This window comes from Leishmania donovani, chromosome 35 (assembly GCF_000227135.1).
Source record: "Leishmania donovani BPK282A1 complete genome, chromosome 35".
Taxonomy (NCBI): domain Eukaryota; phylum Euglenozoa; class Kinetoplastea; order Trypanosomatida; family Trypanosomatidae; genus Leishmania; species Leishmania donovani.
The window spans coordinates 1,389,856-1,410,145 of NC_018262.1; the positions used below are offsets into that span (position 1 = coordinate 1,389,856).

General features: G+C 58.2%; 8 protein-coding genes across 8 annotated transcripts; all 8 read right to left on the reverse strand.

Annotated features, from left to right (window-relative positions):
* Positions 1-1,024: 1,024 nt before the first annotated feature.
* On the reverse strand, positions 1,025-4,279 carry LDBPK_353420 (hypothetical protein, conserved; the record flags this gene model as incomplete). The annotated part of the gene is made up of 1 exon (XM_003864874.1): positions 1,025-4,279. The coding sequence occupies one exon, from the start codon at positions 4,277-4,279 to the stop codon at positions 1,025-1,027; it is 3,255 nt and encodes a 1,084-aa protein (XP_003864922.1).
* A 950-nt stretch (positions 4,280-5,229) lies between these two features.
* LDBPK_353430 (hypothetical protein, conserved) lies at positions 5,230-6,873 on the reverse strand (the record flags this gene model as incomplete). Its single annotated transcript, XM_003864875.1, has 1 exon — positions 5,230-6,873. One exon carries the CDS (start codon positions 6,871-6,873, stop codon positions 5,230-5,232), a length of 1,644 nt encoding a protein of 547 aa, XP_003864923.1.
* An 827-nt stretch (positions 6,874-7,700) lies between these two features.
* LDBPK_353440 (hypothetical protein, conserved) lies at positions 7,701-8,489 on the reverse strand (the record flags this gene model as incomplete). Its single annotated transcript, XM_003864876.1, has 1 exon — positions 7,701-8,489. One exon carries the CDS (start codon positions 8,487-8,489, stop codon positions 7,701-7,703), a length of 789 nt encoding a protein of 262 aa, XP_003864924.1.
* An 879-nt stretch (positions 8,490-9,368) lies between these two features.
* LDBPK_353450 (hypothetical protein, conserved) lies at positions 9,369-10,634 on the reverse strand (the record flags this gene model as incomplete). The annotated part of the gene is made up of 1 exon (XM_003864877.1): positions 9,369-10,634. The coding sequence occupies one exon, from the start codon at positions 10,632-10,634 to the stop codon at positions 9,369-9,371; it is 1,266 nt and encodes a 421-aa protein (XP_003864925.1).
* Positions 10,635-11,776: 1,142 nt separating this feature from the next.
* LDBPK_353460 (hypothetical protein, conserved) lies at positions 11,777-13,933 on the reverse strand (the record flags this gene model as incomplete). Its single annotated transcript, XM_003864878.1, has 1 exon — positions 11,777-13,933. One exon carries the CDS (start codon positions 13,931-13,933, stop codon positions 11,777-11,779), a length of 2,157 nt encoding a protein of 718 aa, XP_003864926.1.
* Positions 13,934-14,468: 535 nt separating this feature from the next.
* LDBPK_353470 (hypothetical protein, unknown function) lies at positions 14,469-15,038 on the reverse strand (the record flags this gene model as incomplete). Its single annotated transcript, XM_003864879.1, has 1 exon — positions 14,469-15,038. One exon carries the CDS (start codon positions 15,036-15,038, stop codon positions 14,469-14,471), a length of 570 nt encoding a protein of 189 aa, XP_003864927.1.
* A 774-nt stretch (positions 15,039-15,812) lies between these two features.
* LDBPK_353480 (hypothetical protein, conserved) lies at positions 15,813-17,573 on the reverse strand (the record flags this gene model as incomplete). Its single annotated transcript, XM_003864880.1, has 1 exon — positions 15,813-17,573. The coding sequence occupies one exon, from the start codon at positions 17,571-17,573 to the stop codon at positions 15,813-15,815; it is 1,761 nt and encodes a 586-aa protein (XP_003864928.1).
* Positions 17,574-18,971: 1,398 nt separating this feature from the next.
* Positions 18,972-19,325, reverse strand: LDBPK_353490 (hypothetical protein, conserved; the record flags this gene model as incomplete). The annotated part of the gene is made up of 1 exon (XM_003864881.1): positions 18,972-19,325. One exon carries the CDS (start codon positions 19,323-19,325, stop codon positions 18,972-18,974), a length of 354 nt encoding a protein of 117 aa, XP_003864929.1.
* Positions 19,326-20,290: the final 965 nt, after the last annotated feature.

Genomic DNA, 20,290 nt, shown 5'->3' on the forward strand with positions numbered 1-20,290 from the left:
ATCACCGTAACGTCCACATGCACACATACGCACACACACAAGGCCAAAGGCACGCACAGATGCACACACGAGTGCTTTCGGGTAACAAAACGAAAAGTGGGAAAAGACCCGCTGTAAACGAGAGACTGAGAGAGAACGCAACATCATTTTTTTTTTCGGGGGTTGGGGGAGGGGGCGCTTCATCCGCACGACTGTTTTGATAGTTCACCTCTTCTCTCCTTTTTGTTTTGCCCCGCACTGTATACGCATCATCACCGCCCGCTCAAACACAAGATAGAGAACGCAGGATAAGGGCAGTCCGACAAACAGGCAGGGAGGGTTAGGACAGCGAAAGAGAGGGGGTAGAGGAACGAGCGAGGGGCGAGAAGGTTGGCACATGAATCCGTCCAACACCATCTCATGCATCGTCGGAGCGCATGCTCACACGATGTGGCAAGGTCATCCGTCCTCTGGTGAGCCACCATGGTACCTGCTCCCAAGGTGAATCCCCTGCATACACCCACTCGGGTATCTTCTCAATACACGAATGGCGGCAGAGAGAGAGTTCGCGATGAATCACTTCACAGCGGAGAGATGCAAAGGAAAGCGGAAGGCGGGCAAGTAAAAGCGGCGTGGCGCTGCAACGGCATGATGAGAAAAATGAATGAGACCAGGCAATCAAAGAAAAAACAGAAAAGAGTGTTATTCGCAAGCAGGCACATACACATATATACGCACATGCGCAGAGGCGCACGGTGTGCCTCTTTCTCTTGCTCGAAGCCTGCAGCAACCGCCATTCTCCCATCATCTAGTAGAAGTCGATCCTCCAACGCACAGAGACACACAACAGCACCGCTCCTTTCGTACTTGTCGTATTATCATTGTGTGCGTGTGTGTGTAGAATCTTGCAGTTCTTTTTTTTTTTTTGAGCTCTTGCCTCCGCATCTTCCTTTGCCGCCGTCATTGAGGGCTGCGCGCGCCTTCTCTCGTACGCCACTTCTTTTCTTCCCTTGCTCCCTCTCTCTTTACGCCATCTACATTGACTCTACTCGTCATCGTCAATGATGGGACCGTTCATGCGGAAATACAGCTCCTCCATCACCTCAACTTCGTCGTCCTCGTCATCATCGATGCTGACCGCATTCATCGGGAACGTAAGAGCTGATGATTGTGTTGTAGTGAGCGCGTGGTTGGCGGTAATGCTCGTGGCTGCCGCCATGGTTGCAGGCGTGTCTGTCTTGGAGGCAAAGGAACTTGTCCAGAGGTCGCCGTCGTGGAACTTCCTGCTCACATCCACGTCAGACGCGTCGACGCTATCCGCAATCCCTGCCACTTGTTTTGGCGCAAGGCAGTGCACTCCGTGAGTGGTGAAGCTTGCCTGGTGCTCCGCCACCTCTATCTCGGTCACGAGGTTCTGCAGCTCCCGCTGCACCTCCGCGCGCAGCTCCTCCAAATCGAAGTGGCGGTCCTCTTCCTTCAGCATAAAGTTGAACTTGTGCCGCGATAGCGGCTTCTTTGCTGTGCGGAGGACCTGCAGGTACCGTATCGCATGGTTCCACTTCTCTCGGAAATCAAGAATCTGCGCAGCCTCACCGATGCTGACGCGAAAGCGCTTCATCTGGCGGTTGCATGTGACGCCAAAGTACACGACGCGGCCACCCTTGGAGGGCACCTCGACTGGGGCAGAGTACTCCACCTGCGGGTACAACAGCAGCAGCGCCGCAAACAGGTACGTGTTGTTCACCGCCGAAACGCGAGCGCAGGTGATGTTGCTAACGAGATTACGCAGGTCCACGGCGACCAAGGCGGCGCCGGACTCCCACACCACGCTGCTCGGGCTGGCGGTGTTGGGCACAACCTTCTTCGACGTCCGCACAAAGACCAAGGCGCCAGCCCGATCCTTGACGTTGATGGAGCCGGCGTCGCGTACAAAGAAGAGCCGGCGAGCGAGGGCGACGGCCTCAAAGAAGGTAAAGATGGACGCGTTTGACTTGATGCTCTGCATCACCGCCGACAGGGTTGCCTCGTCCTCGAGGTCGTCGACGAAAGCGTAGTCAGAGATCTGGACGCGCAGGTAGGTGATGAGGCCGCGCACGTGCTCGAGGCGGTCCTCTTTCAGCTGCATCTTTGCCACAAAGTCGGCTGTCGAGGCTCCGCTCGCCTTGAGCCGCCACCACTCCAGGAACACCAGCACATCGGCCAAGAGATCACTCTGATTGGCAATGTCACCAGCGTACTCTTGGCGTGTCTCAATCACACACCTCTTCCACGAGGCAAACCCCTCTGCTGACTCGCCGGTCGGAAATCGGTATGGCAGAGCGCAGACGCCGGCCACAATGACGCCGACCTCGCCGTGGCCAAGTGTGCAGCAGTTCATGACGAAATGAGCCAAGTCCACCTCGAGGGGCAGCCGCGACGCTATCTCGCCCGTAAAGGTGAGGCTGAAATCGGACAGGTTCGCAATGAGGCACTTCTCCGAGAGACTGTGCTGCACCTGTTCAATGCTCTCCGCCTCCACCGGGCACACCATCTCCTGGTTCGCACGCTGGATCGGCAGCTGCGCTCGTGAGCACTGCAGCAGCGCGTCCTCCACCTCGTATACCGTCGGCTGGGGAGCCTCGGTAGTGGGCAGCACGGCATCGGCCGCCGGGGGATACAGGGCGATGTAGCAGCCGGGGTACTTGGCGCCGGGCAGCTGCCGGCGCTCCTCCACGTCCATCTTCGACGCCCACTCCGACGCGCTCGAAGCCATGAAGCCCTCCGACTTGTTCTGTACGGCGAGGCGGCGGGTCGTTGCCATGTCCAGCACAAACGTCGCATCTTCGTTGTTGTAGTTCGTGAAGGAGACGACGGAGTGCAGCACGCACACACGATGCTTCGACGGTGTGGCGCCGGCGTCCTCCTTGGAGGGGAAGCGCCCGGCGTAAACCGTTGTGTCGAGAAGGCGCTCCTTGTGTAGCGCGTCGATCATCTCGCGTGAGTCACCAGTGAGGATGTAAATAGCCTGCGGGCACGCGGCGGAGCAGGAGAAAATACGGCCCACCAGCGTCGCCGCCATTTGCACGGAGTGGTCGATGATCTTGCGGTGTGGGCCAGGGTACTTGCCAGACTCATCGATCGTGACATCCAACACGTCCATCTCTGCCAGCGCGTTCGCCTCATCGTACGAGAACTCAACGAGGGGCTGCACCGGCGCCGTGTTTGGCGTCGCCACCGTCTGCTTCGCGAAGAACTGCTGCATCCGCTCCGTCATGGCACCGCTGACGCTTACAATGACGTGCAGCGGCGGGGCGGTCGTGTCCAGGATGGCGCTTTGCCGGTACACGCGTTCCCGCAGACCCCACAAGAAGTAGGAGACCAGTGGATTCATGCGTGTCAGGTTGGGCAGCACGAGATGCGTGAACGGCCCCATGCCGCGCTGCGATGTTAGGTACACAAGCGCCGTATCCACATCCGTCACCCACAGTGCTGTGTCCGCCTCGCCGACAAACGACTGCCCGCTCAGCTCGCCGACGGGGCCGCGAGATGGGCTCAGCGCCCGCAGCGCCGCCGCGATATCGGAGACGTCTGAGTAATGCGGCACCACCACCAGCACGCGCTCTTTGCTTTTTCGGCTAAGCGCGACAGCGAGACGCAGAGCCGCGTAGGGTCGCTGCAGCAGCACTACTTGATGTGAGGCTACCTCCTTTAACCCCAGCACTTCGTCGCTCTCGACGTCGGCGGCCGCGGCGTTGCCACCGTGGAAGTATGCGTCCTGGGAGGCGATCAGCTGTTTCAGCTTTGCAGACACCACCGCTGGGTCCGAATCGGGCTTGTGCGAATCCGTCCGCATCGTCTTATTGCCGCCGAACACGACGCCCTGGCCAACTTGCTGGATGGCGTCGAGGTCGAACTTGAAGACGTTCGAGTCCGCGCCGGGTGGCGTCACAAGCGAGGGGTTCGCGATTGTCTCCGCGGGACCGGCCGCGGCAGACGCCCCGGCGGACCCCGCAGCCGCGGTAGTGGAGGCGCCCCTTGTGCCGCTGGCTGCCTTGACCGCCTCCGTCGCCGAGGAAGCGGATGCGCTGGACTCGTTCGCGCGCGCCGCAGCCTTTGCCTTGGAAGGGCTGCGACGCTTCTTACTCATCAGAGCCTCGATGTTGAATTGCAGAGTCGTGTTAGGATCTGTGGGGAGGGAGATGCCAGCGCTGCCAGACGGCAGCGAACCAGGCGACACCATCGACGGCGAGTCCGACGAGGCGATAGCCGGCGAGGAGGATATCTTCCCCCCTTTGCGGCCTTGGCGAGGAGCGATTGGCATCACGGTGCTGTGAGGGACTGAAGGATTTGAGGAGAGAGAAGGGGAGGGGAGGAGACAAGCAAGAGGCGACGTCTTTCGCTTCGTATTTTTTCGCTTTCCTTACTGTGTGTTCTTTTCTTCGCGCGTCGTGGGGCTGTGGCGCCGCCGTTGTAGAGGAGTCGGGGCACGTGGCGCCATGGAGAAGAGGGGAAGAAGAGAGTAGAACGAAAACGAGGGGCGAAGGCACAAAACGAAAGCAAAGGTAAGACCGACAGAGCCGGCGGCGAAGAACAGGAAGCACAACCGAAGTTCAAGGAGAAAGAGAACGACGTCGACGGAGAGCGGCGTAGACGAGGAGCGTACGCACGTGCGCAGGCGCATACACACACACACGCAAAGGGGCGAAGGCAGCAGAGGCCAAGAGGGCACCATCTCCCTAACTCCATCTTCTCCACGCGCGCGTTTACCCCAGCTGTTGTGTCTCCGTGTGTTTGGGGGAGGGGGAGGGGAAAGAGGGGGAGGGGGCAGTCGTTGGTGCATCGTGTCTGCCTTAGCGGCCACTTGTGTGCGTGCGCAGACACGCATCGCGCACCTTCTCGCTGGACCACTCTTGCCGCAGACCTGTGTTCTCTCTCCACACAAGCGTCACCACCTGCGTGCATTTCTTCTTGTGCAGTCACGCAGCGCCACAGCTTGGAAAGCGCGAAACTACCCCGAACCGGCTCGCCAAAGTGGCCGCGAAGATAGAGATCTGAAGGCGCGTGCATGCACTGTCAACACACGCTGAGGTGAGAGAAGAGTCGTGGAACACTCGCACAGGCGGCGGTGCCAGAGTGCCGCTTGCGGTCGCGCAATTCGTGAGCAACGACGAGGAAAAAGCCCATGACAACAATACGCGCGGAGAGCGGCGATGAGCGGAGACGGCCAACGACTTTGCGAAGGCTTCTACGATGTCTTTATCACTTGCCCTTTCACGCCTGTGGCATCTTCGTAGTCACCCAAAGACCGCTAGTCTTGCTGTGCTCCTCCTCTCTCACGTTCCGGCTCCACACCGACCGGTTGCGGTCGTAGTTTGACAGACGCACCATGAGTCGCGTCGTCTGCTCCCACTCCGACAGCGGCACCGGCGCTGTTGTGCCAGCAGCAGCGCCGTCCGCCGCCGCGGCGCTCTCGTTCGAGCCAGCGCGCACCTTGGATGCAGCACTCTTCGCCTCCTGCTCCTCCACTTCCTCGTCGCCGTAAGCGTCGTCCTTGTGGCCCTCCACCGCCTTGTTCTGACTCTTCTTGGCGTGGTTGATCATAAGTGCGTCGCGACGACGAATAGCATCCTCAAAAGTGATGCCAAGGTGCGCCGTGATGGAGTGCGCCACGCGCAGAACCTCCTTTCGCAGCTCCCCCGTTTTCGCGGTCTTCAGCTCTGGCCGTATAAAGCGCAAGTAGGTAAGGAGGCAGTGCACCTCCGCTGCGGCGTCGTAGTGATGATCGAGCTCGCCGTCATGAACGACCAGGTGATTGAAGTGTACTTGCTCCCGAACCCTAGAGTTGAAGAAGAAGAATTGGTCCTCCACGTGGGCTACGTTGTAGTCCTTCTGGAAGGCGCCTTGTGGCACCACAAGCCGACCCTCCGTGCTTGTTGGCCGCGTCCAGATGGGAAGCAGCAGGTCACCACGTAGATAAGGGACAGTGCCGTCCTCGCGAATCAGGCGCGTTTCACGCACGGCGCCCTGGCCGCCGAACTTAGTCGATTTGCTGGTGTAGGGAAGGCGGAACTTAAGCATGCTGTGCTCGCCGTGCAAGATGTTTGTCCAGCACTCCTGCGCGCGCATGTTCTCTGCCACGTGGTCCTCGAAGTTCGGCAGCGCCACACTGCCGGAGCGGATATCCGAGATGAAGAGCAGAGGCTTATTGCGCTCCAGCGCAACCTGCGACAGCAGCTCCAAGCCTTTAGGAAGCGACAGCGGTGCTTCGTACATGGCAGGGATATCCTCGGTACCACGGGCCACGTCCAGCGTGCCAACAATGCCCTGAAGCTGCTCGTGAATCGCCTTCTTGTCAGTCTGCACACTGTCAACCGCAGCGTTCTGGTATACAAAGCCAAGTGCTGGGAGGACTTCGGTGAGGCGGCGCGCGTTGATGCCGTACGCTGTCGCGTTGGTGAAGAACTCGTTGCGCAACCTGAAGTTTGCGCGCGGCTCCAGCACCGCGCGGTCAAACTGGCCGGGGTCGATCAGCTCCCACGTGTGCCGGCACGAGAACATCTCGTCCAGAAACGCCAAATGGGTCCCAGGAGCGGCGCCAGCATACACGATGTGATACGAGATCTCTGGCCGGCAGTACATGGAGAGGAGTTGAATCTCAGAGAGAAGAAGTTTACGCTGTCCCCAGTGGATGGCGCTCTTAATGTCCTTGTTGCGGGATCGGTACGGCTCAGCGGGGAAGTCGTCATCGAGGAGCACGGGGAACGGGAGGGACGAGGGGTAGTGGTAAACGGTGCGCGTCACCAGCTTGCTAAATTGGTCACCAGTAGTGTCAAATGACGAGGACGACAGAGCAGAGTAGAAGTCGTTCAGCAGCTCCTGGCGCTGCCGCTTCCGCTTCAGATACCCGCTACCCATTGTGTGTCGCTTACTTCTCGTGTGTGGAAAGTATACGGACCCTCCGGGGACGTCGTAATGGAGACACGCGCACCCCACACCACCCGCGGCGATTATCGCTAGAGACTTGTTCAGCTGAGAGGTCTACTAAAAAAAAAAGAAACGATTCGGGGCTTCTACGCATGCACCAGGAGCAACAGCAGCCTTGTTCGCACCCCGGCGTCAAAACTCAGAGTGTCTATGTCCGAAGACCATCAAGGAAAGAGGGACAGTCGCCTCTTCCTTTTTTAAGGGGTGCATGGTAGTGTGAAGGAGCAAAATAGATGCGCGATAAGTCGCATGCGGCACCCGAAGAACGAGATGCAGATACCGACGACAAAAAGAGCTTAAAAGAAAAAGTTCATGCAGCACGTACCTACAGAGAGAAAGGGACTCGACACAAGAGTGGCACATGGGCTCGTGGCGGGGGCGGAAGAGTTGACCGAGCGAGAAGGGCTCCAAAGTGCATCACCACGACCTTTCCTAGCCGCGCCCATTCTCTCGGGGGGAAAAGTGGCCTTCCACGCTTGTGGCGCATATGCGCGGTCTGCTGACAGCCCTTTCCTCTGCTTAGCTCGTTTCTCTTTTTTTCAGTGATTTTACTCGAGCCAAAGTTATCGGCCGAGGAGCCTAACGGATATGTTTTACGCTGCCACCCATGAAAGCAGAGAGCAAAAAGAGGCAGGGGGAGTTTGTGGGAGGGGGAGCGAGGGAAAACGGGCAGAAACTTGAAAATGGTCCCCTTTGCTCCTTGGTCATAGCAGCACACTGCGCTTCATCCTCTTGTGCGCGCTCTGCGATGTGAAACTTCACCACTCGAGCGTCGAGTTCTCCACAAAGTCCTGAAGCACCTTCACCATCTCGCGCACCAGGAGTGCGTCTAAGGGGGGGAGCATGGTCGGGCGTGTCACCCGTCGTCCGACCGTCATGCAGCACACCACCAGCTCTTTCAGTTTCTCCTCGGCAAAGCCACCATCCTTCCCATCTACCTCGCTCTCAGGCAACTCCTGCGTGACGTCATCCACTGACTGACGCAGCTTTGTCAAGTAGCGGCATAACGTAGACGATGCGGGTGTAGCGGGGACAGCACCCGCATCACCATCGAAGCGAGATGCACTCGCGCCGTTGACGGCTGTGCTGGCCGCGTTCGGGGGCTGAGGAAAGACAGGCTGCAGCGAGCTCATCCATTGCGCACACGTCGGGATTGGTGTAGAGCAGTACAGGCTGACATATGCACGGGCAACCTGCGCGAATGTCTGCACCTCCTCGAGCCGGCTACCAGGCCGCGTACCCCCTACTGCTCCTTGTGCCGGCGAAGAAAAGAGGGCGGTGCAAGCTGGCGAGGGTGCCCTAGCCTCAGAATTGGAGAGCTCGACACGCTGCAGAGCTTGGCAGATCCCTTGAACAGCAGCCAGCACAGCACCTAGGGTTTCGCCACGAGTGCGGCCCTCTTTGGCGACGTCCCTGAAAAATGTATGCTGATCAGTCAACTCTGACCAGCACGCCGTCATCGCGCGACCCTTCGTGACATCGAGGCGAGCGTCGCGCACGAGTTCAGGAAAGGTTGGCGCATCGTCTACGTCGAAGTCCAGTGCCATGATTATAAGGAAGGCAAAAGGGAAGAGAGGGCGGGGTAGACCGTAGAAGGTGCGTAGAAGATGTGGAGTCCGTTTTGGTTCGGCTTCCTCCGTCTAGGCACGAGTGAGCAGGTGAAGATTGAAAGGAAGAGGGGCGAAAATGCGTGGCGCGGTAACAGCATAAGGATAGCAGGGAGAGAGAGTAATGGGGGGCGACAAAGGTAGGCTGCACAAGAGCGCAGGGCGCAGCGTGCAGTCCCGAAGGGAGAGCTGCCATTCACACACAGGAGGAGAGGAAGCGATAACGGCCGCCGACTGTGCTGGCGACGCCGACGTGCCCTCCCCCTCAGAAAAGATAAAACAGCACGCCACCACCCGCTAGCGCGCTGCATCGAAGATCGAAAGCGGGCACGTCCCCCCCTTTTCTCTTTTTCAGCCTGTCTTCCCGAGACTGTGCCACGACGGAAGCACCAACGCAAGTGCGTGCGTGCATGCATGCGTCGTGAAAGCTGTCTCTTCCCTTCTGGATGGGGTAGCCTCCTTGCGACTCTGCAAATGTGGCATGTCTTCTCCCCCGACAGCTCGACCGCCCGAGAGGGCAAAACAGGGCCACAAGAAAGGCGAGAGAGAGAGAGAGCAAGTGGAGAACAGGGGCGGCGATTCGTGAAGAAATCTCCGAAAGAGCTCAAAGCGGACGAAAAAAAAAAGGACCGTCGGGCCCGCACCACAAAACGCGTGAGTGAGGGCCTCGAAACAGCGCCAAAGAATCGACGTGAGCGCACCAACGAACTCGCCCGCCCTCTCTCTCGTCATCATCATCATCTGGATCACGCGAGTTCACCATCACCCCCGCAAACACAGAAGACAGAAGAGCGGCGCATAAGACTGAAGAAGGATGCCTTAGTCGTCCTTCAGCAGCATCGCCACGGCGCGTAGGGCTCGGTCATCGTACCAGTGGTGAATGCACAGAAAAGAAGCACCGCTGACGGCAGAGACGGCGCCGATCGTGAAGTACATCCACGCCATGAAAGTGTTGCGGCCACCGAGCCACGACAGCGTCGCTAGTGAGAAGCTCTTTGTGCCGCCGTAACTGGCCGCGTTGAAATGCTCTTGAATGCGCATCAGATAGGTGCCCGGCACCAGGTCCTCGTCGATGACGCGATACAGCTTCCGGAACTTGGGCAGTGAGGCCACGCGCGCCCAGACCATCAAGTCCTCGTCCGTCGTGACTGGAATGCGGTGACCAGGCTCATCGGCGTACCAGCCTTCGTTGAAATAAGCATTGTCGGACGGCATGCGGGATGGAGGGTTGGGGTTCACATCACCGTCCGCGGCCTCATACGCCCATTTTGGTGCGCTCCATACGGGTCGAAGCGACGAAGGAGGTGGAAAGTGCGGTTTTTTGTATTTGAACTCTACGTCCGACGTCCAGGCAATGCCTTTTTTGTGGCAGCGGCCGGCACCGTCGAGCGGCTCGTTTGTGAAGCGTGAAAAGGCGCTGCCATTGCAGATGAGCCGCAGCGACGGCGCCGTCACCGCGGCGGCCTCGTGGTGAGTGATGCGGTACAGGGCGAATGTGTCGTTGAACATGGACCACGGAATCAGTCCAGCCGGTACATACACAAAGTCGCTGTAGTGGAAGAAAGTGCCCAAGAGGTTAATGCCTTGATCACCGGCGTGGCGCAACTCGCCTGGGTACGTGAGAGGCGACGTGGCAGAGGCAATGGCCGTCGCGGAGACGCGCTGCCCGGCCAGCTGCGCGTCGCTCTTGGACTTGGAGAAGCGACGGTGGTTCTGGTAGAAGTTGTCAAGGCCGTAGTAGACATACACCGGTGCCTTGAGGTGCTTGTCGACGCGAAACGGGACATCCGTGACGCAACCCGTCTGCCACACGTTCCCCGGCGACGCCTCATACCGAAAGGCGCCGGTGTTGTTGTACCCAAACGAGCATTGCTGCTGATGGTCGTAGCGCACCGTGATGTCCACCGCGGACGCGTTCGCGTGAAAGAGCGACAGACTCAGTGGCAAGCACACCACTGCAACCGCAATGAGGCAGAGGGCCGAGTGCTGCGGTGTCAAGATGGGTTGCCACGCCGGCAGACGCTGTTGCTTGAAGAGCGTCCAGATGGACGGGCGCTGGTCCACCGCAGCGGGGGCGACAGGCATTCCCCTCCCTCTCGAGCTTGCGTGGAGTAAAGCGACTCGAGTCAAGCAAGTTCTTCGTTTTCTTTTAAGGAGGCGTCGATAAGCAGCACTGTTTTGATGTCCTCAGTCGTCGTCGCCGAAGAGGTGAGGTTGAGATGCGCGTCGATCACTTCGTACCGCTCCGTCAAAGAAAAAACAAGAGAGAGGTAAAAGGAAAAACGCTTCAGTCGTGCCGGCGAAGAGCACTTTCCCAGAGAATCGCAGCTGTTCGGCGGCAGACGGTGCGCGAGATTGATAAAAACGATGTGTAGGTGTGTGTGTGTGTGTGTGTGTGTGTGTGCGTATGGGCGCGCTGCGTGCGCGTCTCTGTCTGTGACGCCTGCGATAGCCCCGTTGTGCCGTGGACAATACGCGAGCGTACCTGATCACAGGCGGGAACGAGAGCAGGTCAGGTCAGACGCGACGCGAAGCGAAGGAGGACGTGGATGGCGAAGAGCAGATACAAGTCGCCACGAGGAGAGACAGGGAGAGCGCGGGGCGTGAGCAGACAAAGAGCGCGATCACAGACACTGCCAAAAGCGAGACGGAGAAGCGACCCGCGGGTAGAGCAAACATGCGCATACACCAAGAGACACATACGTGGTGGCCAGGCAGATACGTCAAGACGCGACAAGCAATGCTGCTCCGTGGTGACTAAAAGAAGCCGGCCTCAGCCTCCAACTCCCTCGATGCGCGTCATGCAAAAACACACAACAGTCGAGTCGTTACTCGTCAAGTCGAGTTTTCATGGCTATCGTTTAGTTGATCTTTCACATGAATGGAGTAGCTGTACGACGGGCAACGGCGCGGTAGTCAGATACCCTGTTTCCTCTGTGTTTGTGTGACGAAAAGATGGCGTTCGTTGGAGCTCCCTCGTTCACACGCACGCGTGCGCTCGCGCACGGCAGCTGCAGGGATACCGAAAACTCGGCATACCGGATGAGGAACATCGATCGATAAGAGCACACAAAGGCAAGAACACGCAAGTGCACACACACGCAGAGAAAAAGGGCGAGAAACGGCAGTCAAAGACCCATAGCACTCTGCACCAAACGCACCGTCCCTGAATGGCCGGCGGACACCACGATTGCCTCTCGCCAGTCGACCCATTTCTCGAACGCTGGTCAGTATCGAGCCGGTCGACGGTGGCTGCTTTCGCTTCTCTGGCGGGCACGCATACTCTTCGTCGCGTCCTTCTCTTGCTGCTTCGTGTACTTTTCTGTTAACTTAGCCTGCCACTGCCCCACAAAACGGAATGGGACCAAAAAATCGCGGCGACCGCGGACGGCTCGCAACTCGCGCAAGGCACGCTCATCAGCCTCGCTGGTGTGTGGCGACGAGGACAAGGAGAGGGGTGAGATGTTGGAGGACCGGTCCGCGAGCACCTCCACCTTGTCAGGGTAGAGAAGCAGCACCTCGGCTATAATATCCTGCATGGCGAAAAGTCGCTCACGCACAAGTCGCGGCAGTCGCGGGAGACTTCGGCTGATCGTCGTCCCTTCTCGCGGGTCGCTACGGAGAGAATAGGAGGAGAAGATGTGCAGGAGTATTTCCTCCCCAGTAACGCTTTCGATGGAGCGTTGAGCAACTTTGGGGGCATCGGCGCGCTGCACCAGGATGCCGTGTCGCGCATCGGATAGCTGAAACAAATCATTCCGTGCTTGTAAAAGCTCCGTCACATTTTGAGGAAAAGCTTGCACGGCAGGCTGCGGCAACGATCCTAAGAGCGCCGACTGATGCACCCCATCACGCAGCGGGAGAAGGTCGAAGAGATGCTGTGCTAGGACCCGCTCGTCGAAGTATGGGGTTGGGTTGCGCAGGTAGGCAAGCTGGCGCTGCAGTTTGCGCTTGCGGCGTCGCTGGCGCGAGCTGAGGCCGCATGCGCTTGCCGCCCGGTCTGCAGTGAGTGTCTCCAGCTCGCGTAGTATGCTCTCCTCGTGCGCGCCCGCCATGTCTGTTGGGACGAAGCGCTCCTCGAGTCGAAAGCGCACGTAGACGGAGGCGCATAAGGATGGCGGCGGCGTGGCGTCATACGTCACGCAAGCGGGCGCTGACGAAGAGGCCTCGGCAGAGAGGGTCGGCACGCGTGCCTGTTGCCCGCTATGGACGGTCGTGGGGGCCGCATAGCGAAGCTCAAACAGAGCAGGCGCGCTCAACAAAACGTGCCAGACATCCCGCCCGGGTGGCAGGAGAAGGGTTGCCTGCTCTTGCAGCTCACCCGAGAAGAGCAGCTCCCTTGCTGTGGTCGGCAGTACACGCGCCACCCGGTACCACTCGTACGGCTGCACCTCATGCCCCGCCATCCGCGTGTTTGGCGACTGCGGCATTGGCGCGGCGGCCCTGTTATCGCCTGCCGCAGGGTCGAGTCGCAGTTGCACATACCCGTGTTCGAGCACGTGAGTCCGCTCCCCCTCATCAGCTGAAGTACTGCGAGAGGCGCAGTGCGCCGGGTGCTTGTGAAAGGTGAGCCATGCTCTGTGCTGCGGCGACCGAAGAGCATCGAGTACGCGGGCCCTTACCTGCTGCTCCTCGGCCTCCGGGGCAGTCGTCCAGAGGGCCTTGACTGGCACGAGGTAGCTCGGGAACAGCTCCTGGAGTTCAGTGAAAATAGCCTGGAGGTCCACCGAGTTCGACTTTGGGGCTGTAGCAGCGGCATTACCAGACGAGGACAATGGAACGGCGAACGAGTGACCCGCTTCGGCACCTGCGTTGGCCCGGCGGCACGGCGCTGTCGATTCTCTCTGCCTGAGGCGGCTGCGCACCACGTGAACCTGCCCGATCATTTTGCTTTCAAAGCGCTCCGCGTAGCGAGACAAGAGGGGCCGCAAGCCACCGCAGACGGGGTCACACACGCGCTCCATCAGCTCTGGCGGCAGCTGACGTGAGATTTGCGGAATCGAGGTGAATGTTGCCGGGATGAAGGGGCTCACCTCATCCACAAGCGCATCGAGCGGTGAGGTGGGGGATAGAGAGCACAAGCTGGTCGGCGTGCTTGAAAAGTGCGCCATCCGCCGGAGTGTGATGGCAGGAGAGGAGAGAACCGTGAGGTGTGGCGCCACTTGCGCTTCGGCTCTTGGGTAGGCTCTCTCTCCCCGCCCAGCGGTGGTTGCAGCCGCCAAGGCGACGCGGCCACTGTACAGCCTTGCCGGCCACATCACACAGCCACGGCAGTGCCCTCCGCTCACTGGTGTCGTGAAAGTGAGAAGCCAAAAAACGCAAAGCGAGCGGAGTTGACGGTGGATGAAAAACGAGAAAGTCGTCCTTGTCGGTCCCGCGTGCATCACCAGGGGAGAAGAGAGTCACAGGAGCAGGAAATCGAGCTCCAAGCACTAATGGCGCTGGGCATGTGCGCGACCGAGGCCGATTCACTTACTACTGAAAAGACAAGGGGTAGGTGCAGGATTCGATTTGAACGGAGGCCTTACCGAAGTGCATCGCCAGGATGCATACTGCAACGCCACAGTTAGTGCCGCACCGCAGCCGATTAGTGTGCCGCTCTTGTGACTGGTGCCCTGTCTCAAGTGATCTGCATACTTGATTGTTTTCGTGCGTGACGCAGCGTAAGAAAAAAAAAAGATACCAAAAGCGGCAAACAGCAGCGTTGAAGCAAAAAAAAAAGGGAAGCAGTGCGATCATCGGCGAAGTGCGAGCCATCAAGGTGAAGACAAAATGCCGTCCTCTTGCTCCTTTTTTTTGGTTTCGCTTTCTGTCTTTGTATTGTTGCTCGCCTTTTCGTAATGTGCAGCTAGCGGGAGCATCCCAGGTGCCTCACCCTGTCAACCGCAAGAGTGCACGTGCGCACAGAAGAGCGCTCATTCACTGGTGAGAGAAGCTACCTTCCTCCGCTGAGAATAGCACTGTCAGCGGGTCAATGTGAAGCTCTGACAATACCTGTTCCACCTGGCCTGCTGCCTTAGAGTCTGCCAAGTGCTGCAGCGCCGCCTGCGAAACTCTCACCCAATACAGCGTGTCTGCTACGAGTGACCACGCTTTCGCGCCTTCGAGCTCGGCTCGGCGAGCGTCGATGCGCTGCTGTAGCTGCCAGCGAGAAGGCCTACACCTCGCGAGGGCAACGTCAGTCTCGGTGCTGGGGAGAGGATCGGTTGTCCCGCCTCGCGGTGGGGTGACAGCGTCGCATTCCGATGCCGTCTTGGGCGCTGTGAAGGGCTCGGACGCCGCGACAGTCGTATCTGGTGCGAGCGGTGCAGGAGTTGACGAGGTATTTGGTGCGCGGGGGTCATCTGCAAAGGAGGGCGCTGCATGTAGCGCAAACGCCTGGCTGCGGTGCAGCTGTCGCGCTACCGCGCGAGTGGATGCTGCAGTGGTGCACGGAGCTGTATGCTTGAAAGGTGGGTGGAACGACTTCTTGGCGGCGGTGGAGCGCATGTTTGGCATTCGCACCGTTGATGGTGTCGTTGACTTTTTGTAAAAGCGGAGACAATGGTGAAGAGAAACAGCCACTGGGTACCGCCCACGCGTCTCTCTGGAGAAGGGTGTGGGTGAGGCAAAACGCGCACTTGTGAGCGCGACGTCGCCTCCAGCTTTTCTTTTGAGTCCAAAGCAAGAGGAAGAAGCGCCGAACTCATATCGAAGGCGGCAAAGTATGCATGCGCTTCAGCGACTACCCACAACACAGAAGTGGAACACACACGCGCACATACATCAACGGCTGGCAAGCTGAGATGCCGCGCACGTTTGGAATAGTACACGAAGAAAAAAAAAAAAAACAAGAAAAAGAGCGGCAGAGAAGAGTGACGGAGTGATTTCAGAAAGAAGAGGCGGGCCAGTGACAACCATCACGCGCAGCATCCCAAAGGCAGAAAACAGTTCCAGCGGCGCACGTTGCACGTGGGGTGGGCTTCTGAAAGCTTAAAAGTGAGAGGGGAGACCACTTCGCATGTTGGCTGCCGATCAAGAGACACACACTCAAGAAAAAGCGTAACAGAGAGCCATTTCACCCCCTCTAACGTGTATCAACGCTGTTTTTTTTTTTTTTTTTCGTGTGTATGTGAGGGGGAGGAGGGGAGCTGTGAAGAGGTTTTATTTCTTTCTTGTATGTCCCGTATTCAGCGCATACGTATGAAGCAGCTTGATAGCAACGAGGAGAGGGCCGGCTTGCCTCAAACGGGTGCAGAGGATCGCGTGCTTCTCTGCCTCCGCTTATAGCCAGTGTGGCCCATACGTGGAGAGGTATGTAGCCGTAAGGTATGCATCTGCGGCTGCCTGCTGCTGCGCCTTCTTGGAGGCCGCTCCAGACCCTGCCGCAGCAGCGGCAAAGCAGTTGGGCACCTCTGAGTCAAGAAAAGACACTACCTCTCTTCGCACATCCATGGCAGTAGAGCGCTGTGGCTGCTGGCTCACCTGGTGCTGCCTGCGGGATGAAGGCGAGAGCAGTCCCCTTTCCCTTGCTGTGTGGCCACCAGGAGTCACACACTGGTCGCGCCCATCGGGGCCTGTGAGCGACCTGGTCGAGAGGACATCCCAGTCCGCGGGGTAGCGTTGCAGTAGATCACAAGTCGGCTCCAGCACTTCCACCAGGATAGAAAAAGCGGGTTCAGAGAGCCGCATCACCGTTGATGCACTGAGTCCATCAGCAGCGCCCGGGTGGGTTGGTGGTTCCAACGGAACGACGGCATCGGGTGCGTACTGCTTTTGTGCGGCTTCTCGAGCGACAAGCGGGTTCGCCGGCGACAGAGGTGCCGTCACCTTCACAAGTCGTGGAGTAGAACCTGCAGACGACCTGCAAGCGCTCTTCTTGTAGTCGACCAACAAGGCATCAATGACACGCCTATACATGCCGAGGGCAGACTGCAGTAAACTCTGCAGAGTGAGCCGCAAGATGCTCTGCGTCCTCGTTAGTTCCCTCTCATGCGCCTGCAATGCTGCGCTCTCCTTCAGTGTCGCCTCGCAAAAGAGTAAGCACGACTCATAGTCGAGCAGGGCGGGGATAAGGTAGTAGCAGCGCTCGATCACGGACGACCTCACTTTGGTTAGCAGGTCGTAGCCAATGTGAAGGAGTGCATTCTGCGTTAAGTTCAGCCACGGCGCCGAGCCGTGGTCTGAATGTCGCCGTTGCGGCCGAAGCCGAAAACGTATCAGAGCGTGTAGGAGGCCACCAAGACAGTTGGTGTGCACTACGACTGGTCGCGGTGAAGAGCCAGTTTCAGATTCATGGTGTCGACTCTGCTGCACGGAAAGCCGTTTCAGCTTGGTGCCTACCGTAGCAGGAATACTGCTGGGGTGCAACGCGTCCCAGCTGATGCGGAGCTGCTCGCGCGCCACACGCTGGGTAGCCTCCATAGCTCGCGTGCACACCTCATCACACGCCTGTTCGTCTTCCTCATCCTTCCTGAGAAGGGTGCCGCAGGAGGAAGAGGCAGCCATGTCACTGGCGCAGCTGGTGCCGCCCATTGACTGGCTCGCCCCCCGTTTCTCTGCCAATGTGCACAAATGCGAAGCGAGCCGTTCTCGAATGCTTTGATCCAGCACCGGCCACGCAAGGGGCATGAAATACTGCCTGTAGCGTCCTACTTCGTACTCTTCCTCGAGAGTCAGCACTCCCCCTCTTGTGTTGCACAGGAGCTCTACTCGCAAGACGATCCATATGCCCAGCATCCTCGTCCAACGCGCCGCTACGACGGCAGTGGCATGATCCATGTCTTCGTCACCGTCACCTGCACTGCTACAATGGCAAGTGACGGGTGCCGCTGCCGCCGCCGTCATCCATTGCGTCAGCAAAGGCGCTTCCACTCGCTTCACGAACGCAAGAGACGGCAACGAACTAGAATGTGACAGCGACGAGGAAGCCTTTGTCGCCGACTGCTCACTCGGCAATCCACTCCACGACGACGGGAGAAGCACGGCTAGCTCTCGTGCGTAGAGCAGTGTCTCGCGATACGTGCACCAGTCATCGAGCTGCATTAGGCATAAAATGATGGTCGCTTACCCGTGTGTGGATTCGATTCACACTTTCTCGACCCTCAAGCAACGTGAAGGTTGTCTCACACGCGCGTGAGTGGGGCTGTTTATGCGAGCGTATTCGTGGTGTACACAGTAGCAATTGCCCAAGCAAAGCAATTGGAGCGCGCGCACCCGCCAAGTGCACTAGCAGACATGCACACACGCAGTATGAAAGAAGAGGGGCAGTCGAGCAGAGCGCAAGAGTGAGGGGTTCGGTGTGGTCAAACCACAAGGCGCGCACACCGCATTCAAAGCACGGCACACGATGATGGCGGAGTGCACGAGTCCCACGACCGAAAAGTGCAAAAGGAGGGGGAGCGGGGGCGGTGTACCATAGCCACAGCAGGCGCGCACACGCACATGCACACACAAACTCATCCCTTCTGCATATTTCTGTGGCCGAAACGTGCGTATGTATGCGAAAGAGCGGAAGCACAAGGCTGATGTCTTTGCTTGCGTCGCTCGAGGACGGGGATAGCGCTGGTGAAACAAGAACACGAAGTCGTATCATGTTGATGTGGAAGCGCCGTAGTACGCTGCCCTTCACTCATGCGCCCTTTCTTTGGTTTTCTTGTTGTCTTGATCTGTTTTCTTAGCATGTATGGAAGGAGACCAGAGAAAGAACGCGTACAGGTAACCTCGGAAACACGCAAGCACACGTACACGCACTATTGTGCAGGAAAGGAAAAACAGAAGAACCGCTGATGTTCACTGCGGGCATCATTGGACACCTGGTAAACGATAAAAGGCTCAACCGCGTGAAGACGCGCGCGCACACGCACACATGTGAAGAGTGAATGAGAGCGGGAGGAGGGGGAGAAGCAATCAAGTGCACTCACGCACGTGCACCCGTGGTCAGCCGCCTTCTCTCGCGGATCGCTTCATCTCGTCTTCGATGCCACGCATCGTGAGTTAAGGCTAACCCGACGGAGAGAAAGAGAAGCACAGACTCTCCACAACTGAGCCGGTCGACTCTACTGGTGCTGCTTTCTTCTCTGTCGGTTTCTGGCTATCTTCTATCATACGCAGCACAGAGGAGCGGAGGGACAAAGCGGCCTTGTGTGCAATCGAGCGTTGCGTTCATGTTTTGTATTCCTGCGCGCACTCGTGGTTCCTCTCAGTATGACGACACATGTTCTATGTCAGCGCCAGCAGCGCGCTTTCTTCTCTGTCTCCGAGCGGGTACCGTGGAAAGAGAGTAACGATATACCTTGGCGTGGCTCCCCTGTTTGAGTCTGCGTATATCGGCGCAACACCTCTCCATCTGCTTTGCTTGCTGGCTTGAAGCTCATCCATCACTAACGATGGGCAATCACGCCGTTCATTGTCGCGCTCTCCTCTAACTTCGTGTAGTGCTGTTCAAAAGAGCTGTGGTACTTTGGTCGTCAGGCTCACGAGGCGGCGGTACACCTCAAAGTCGAATTCGTCATCAAGCATGGCGTGCTGAAAGTACGTCAGATCCCCCGTGGAAGGATCGACGTAGCAGATAAACTCGCAGACGCGGCTCACTTCCACTGCCTCCGGCACGCCAACCACCTTTACCGACATGCCCGTCACACCACATTTGAACTCACCCGGGCCCGTCAGCTCAAAAATGATGGAGACGTACTCGCCACGGTGACTCTGGTAGGTTTGCGCCGTCACGCGCGGCGACACGCCCTGGAACACAGGGAACTTGTTGCTTGGGGTGGATTGAATGTGCTGGGCATACATTGCGCTTGTGTGTATGTGTGTGTGTGTGTGTGTGTGTGTGTTTCGGGGGAGGGAGTCTTCTGAGGAGCAAGAGGCGGGAGCAGCGCAGAGTCACGTGATGAGATGAACGCGTTCGGATGGAAAGGGAAGATGTGAAGATATGTATGTGTGTGTGGAGGGGGGGAGCAGTGGGTGCGTGGATGTGGGTATAAAAGCTGGCTCGTCACAAGAGGTCCGTGAGGTACAAGACCACCAAGGAAACAGCAAGCTGGGACACGCACGCGAGTTTGTGTGGTTGTGGCAACAAGAATACTGAAGAAGGAGCGCAGATCGAAAGTGCGTGCACAAAGTGGAAATGGTGACACTGTAAACGACCGTACAAGGCGAATGACACGATATGCACGAAACCAATGAGTTGGGCATGCGTGGCCCAGGTGATGCAAGGCAGCCAAGTCACGTTCACGCGCATCTCCTCCAAGACCTGCGCACTCACAGAAGCTTTAAGGTGCTCTCTGCGACGGTGTCAGTGGCACTGACGTTCCCCCAGATCCATTGAAGCCGTTTGGAGGCTTCGTGGAGGCCGGGGTCGTCATCCCTCTCTCAACGGGTTGAACTTCTGCCACCCTCGACGACAAGAGCTTTTTTATTGCTATTTTTTGCTTCGCTCGGCCGTTTTTTTTCGCCTCCCCATCTGCAGGGACGCCGGGTGTCAGCAGAGCACCACACGAAGCCGGCAGCGGTCGAGAACACACACACGTGCGTCACGGAAAGAGAGGAAAAAATGCAGATGCGGAAAAAAAAGGATAAAAAACAACGCAAACGTCAGGGCCGCCGTAATTGCTGCACCCGTGCTTCGTTTCCTTTCTCGTAAGTCCATTCTATGCCAGCCAACAGGAGTCAAGCTGCACTCTACCTGACGACCCTGTCTCAGGCCCCCACGGCGTGGCGCAAAGCAGTGCTGGACAGCCGCCGCAGCACGGCCCCAG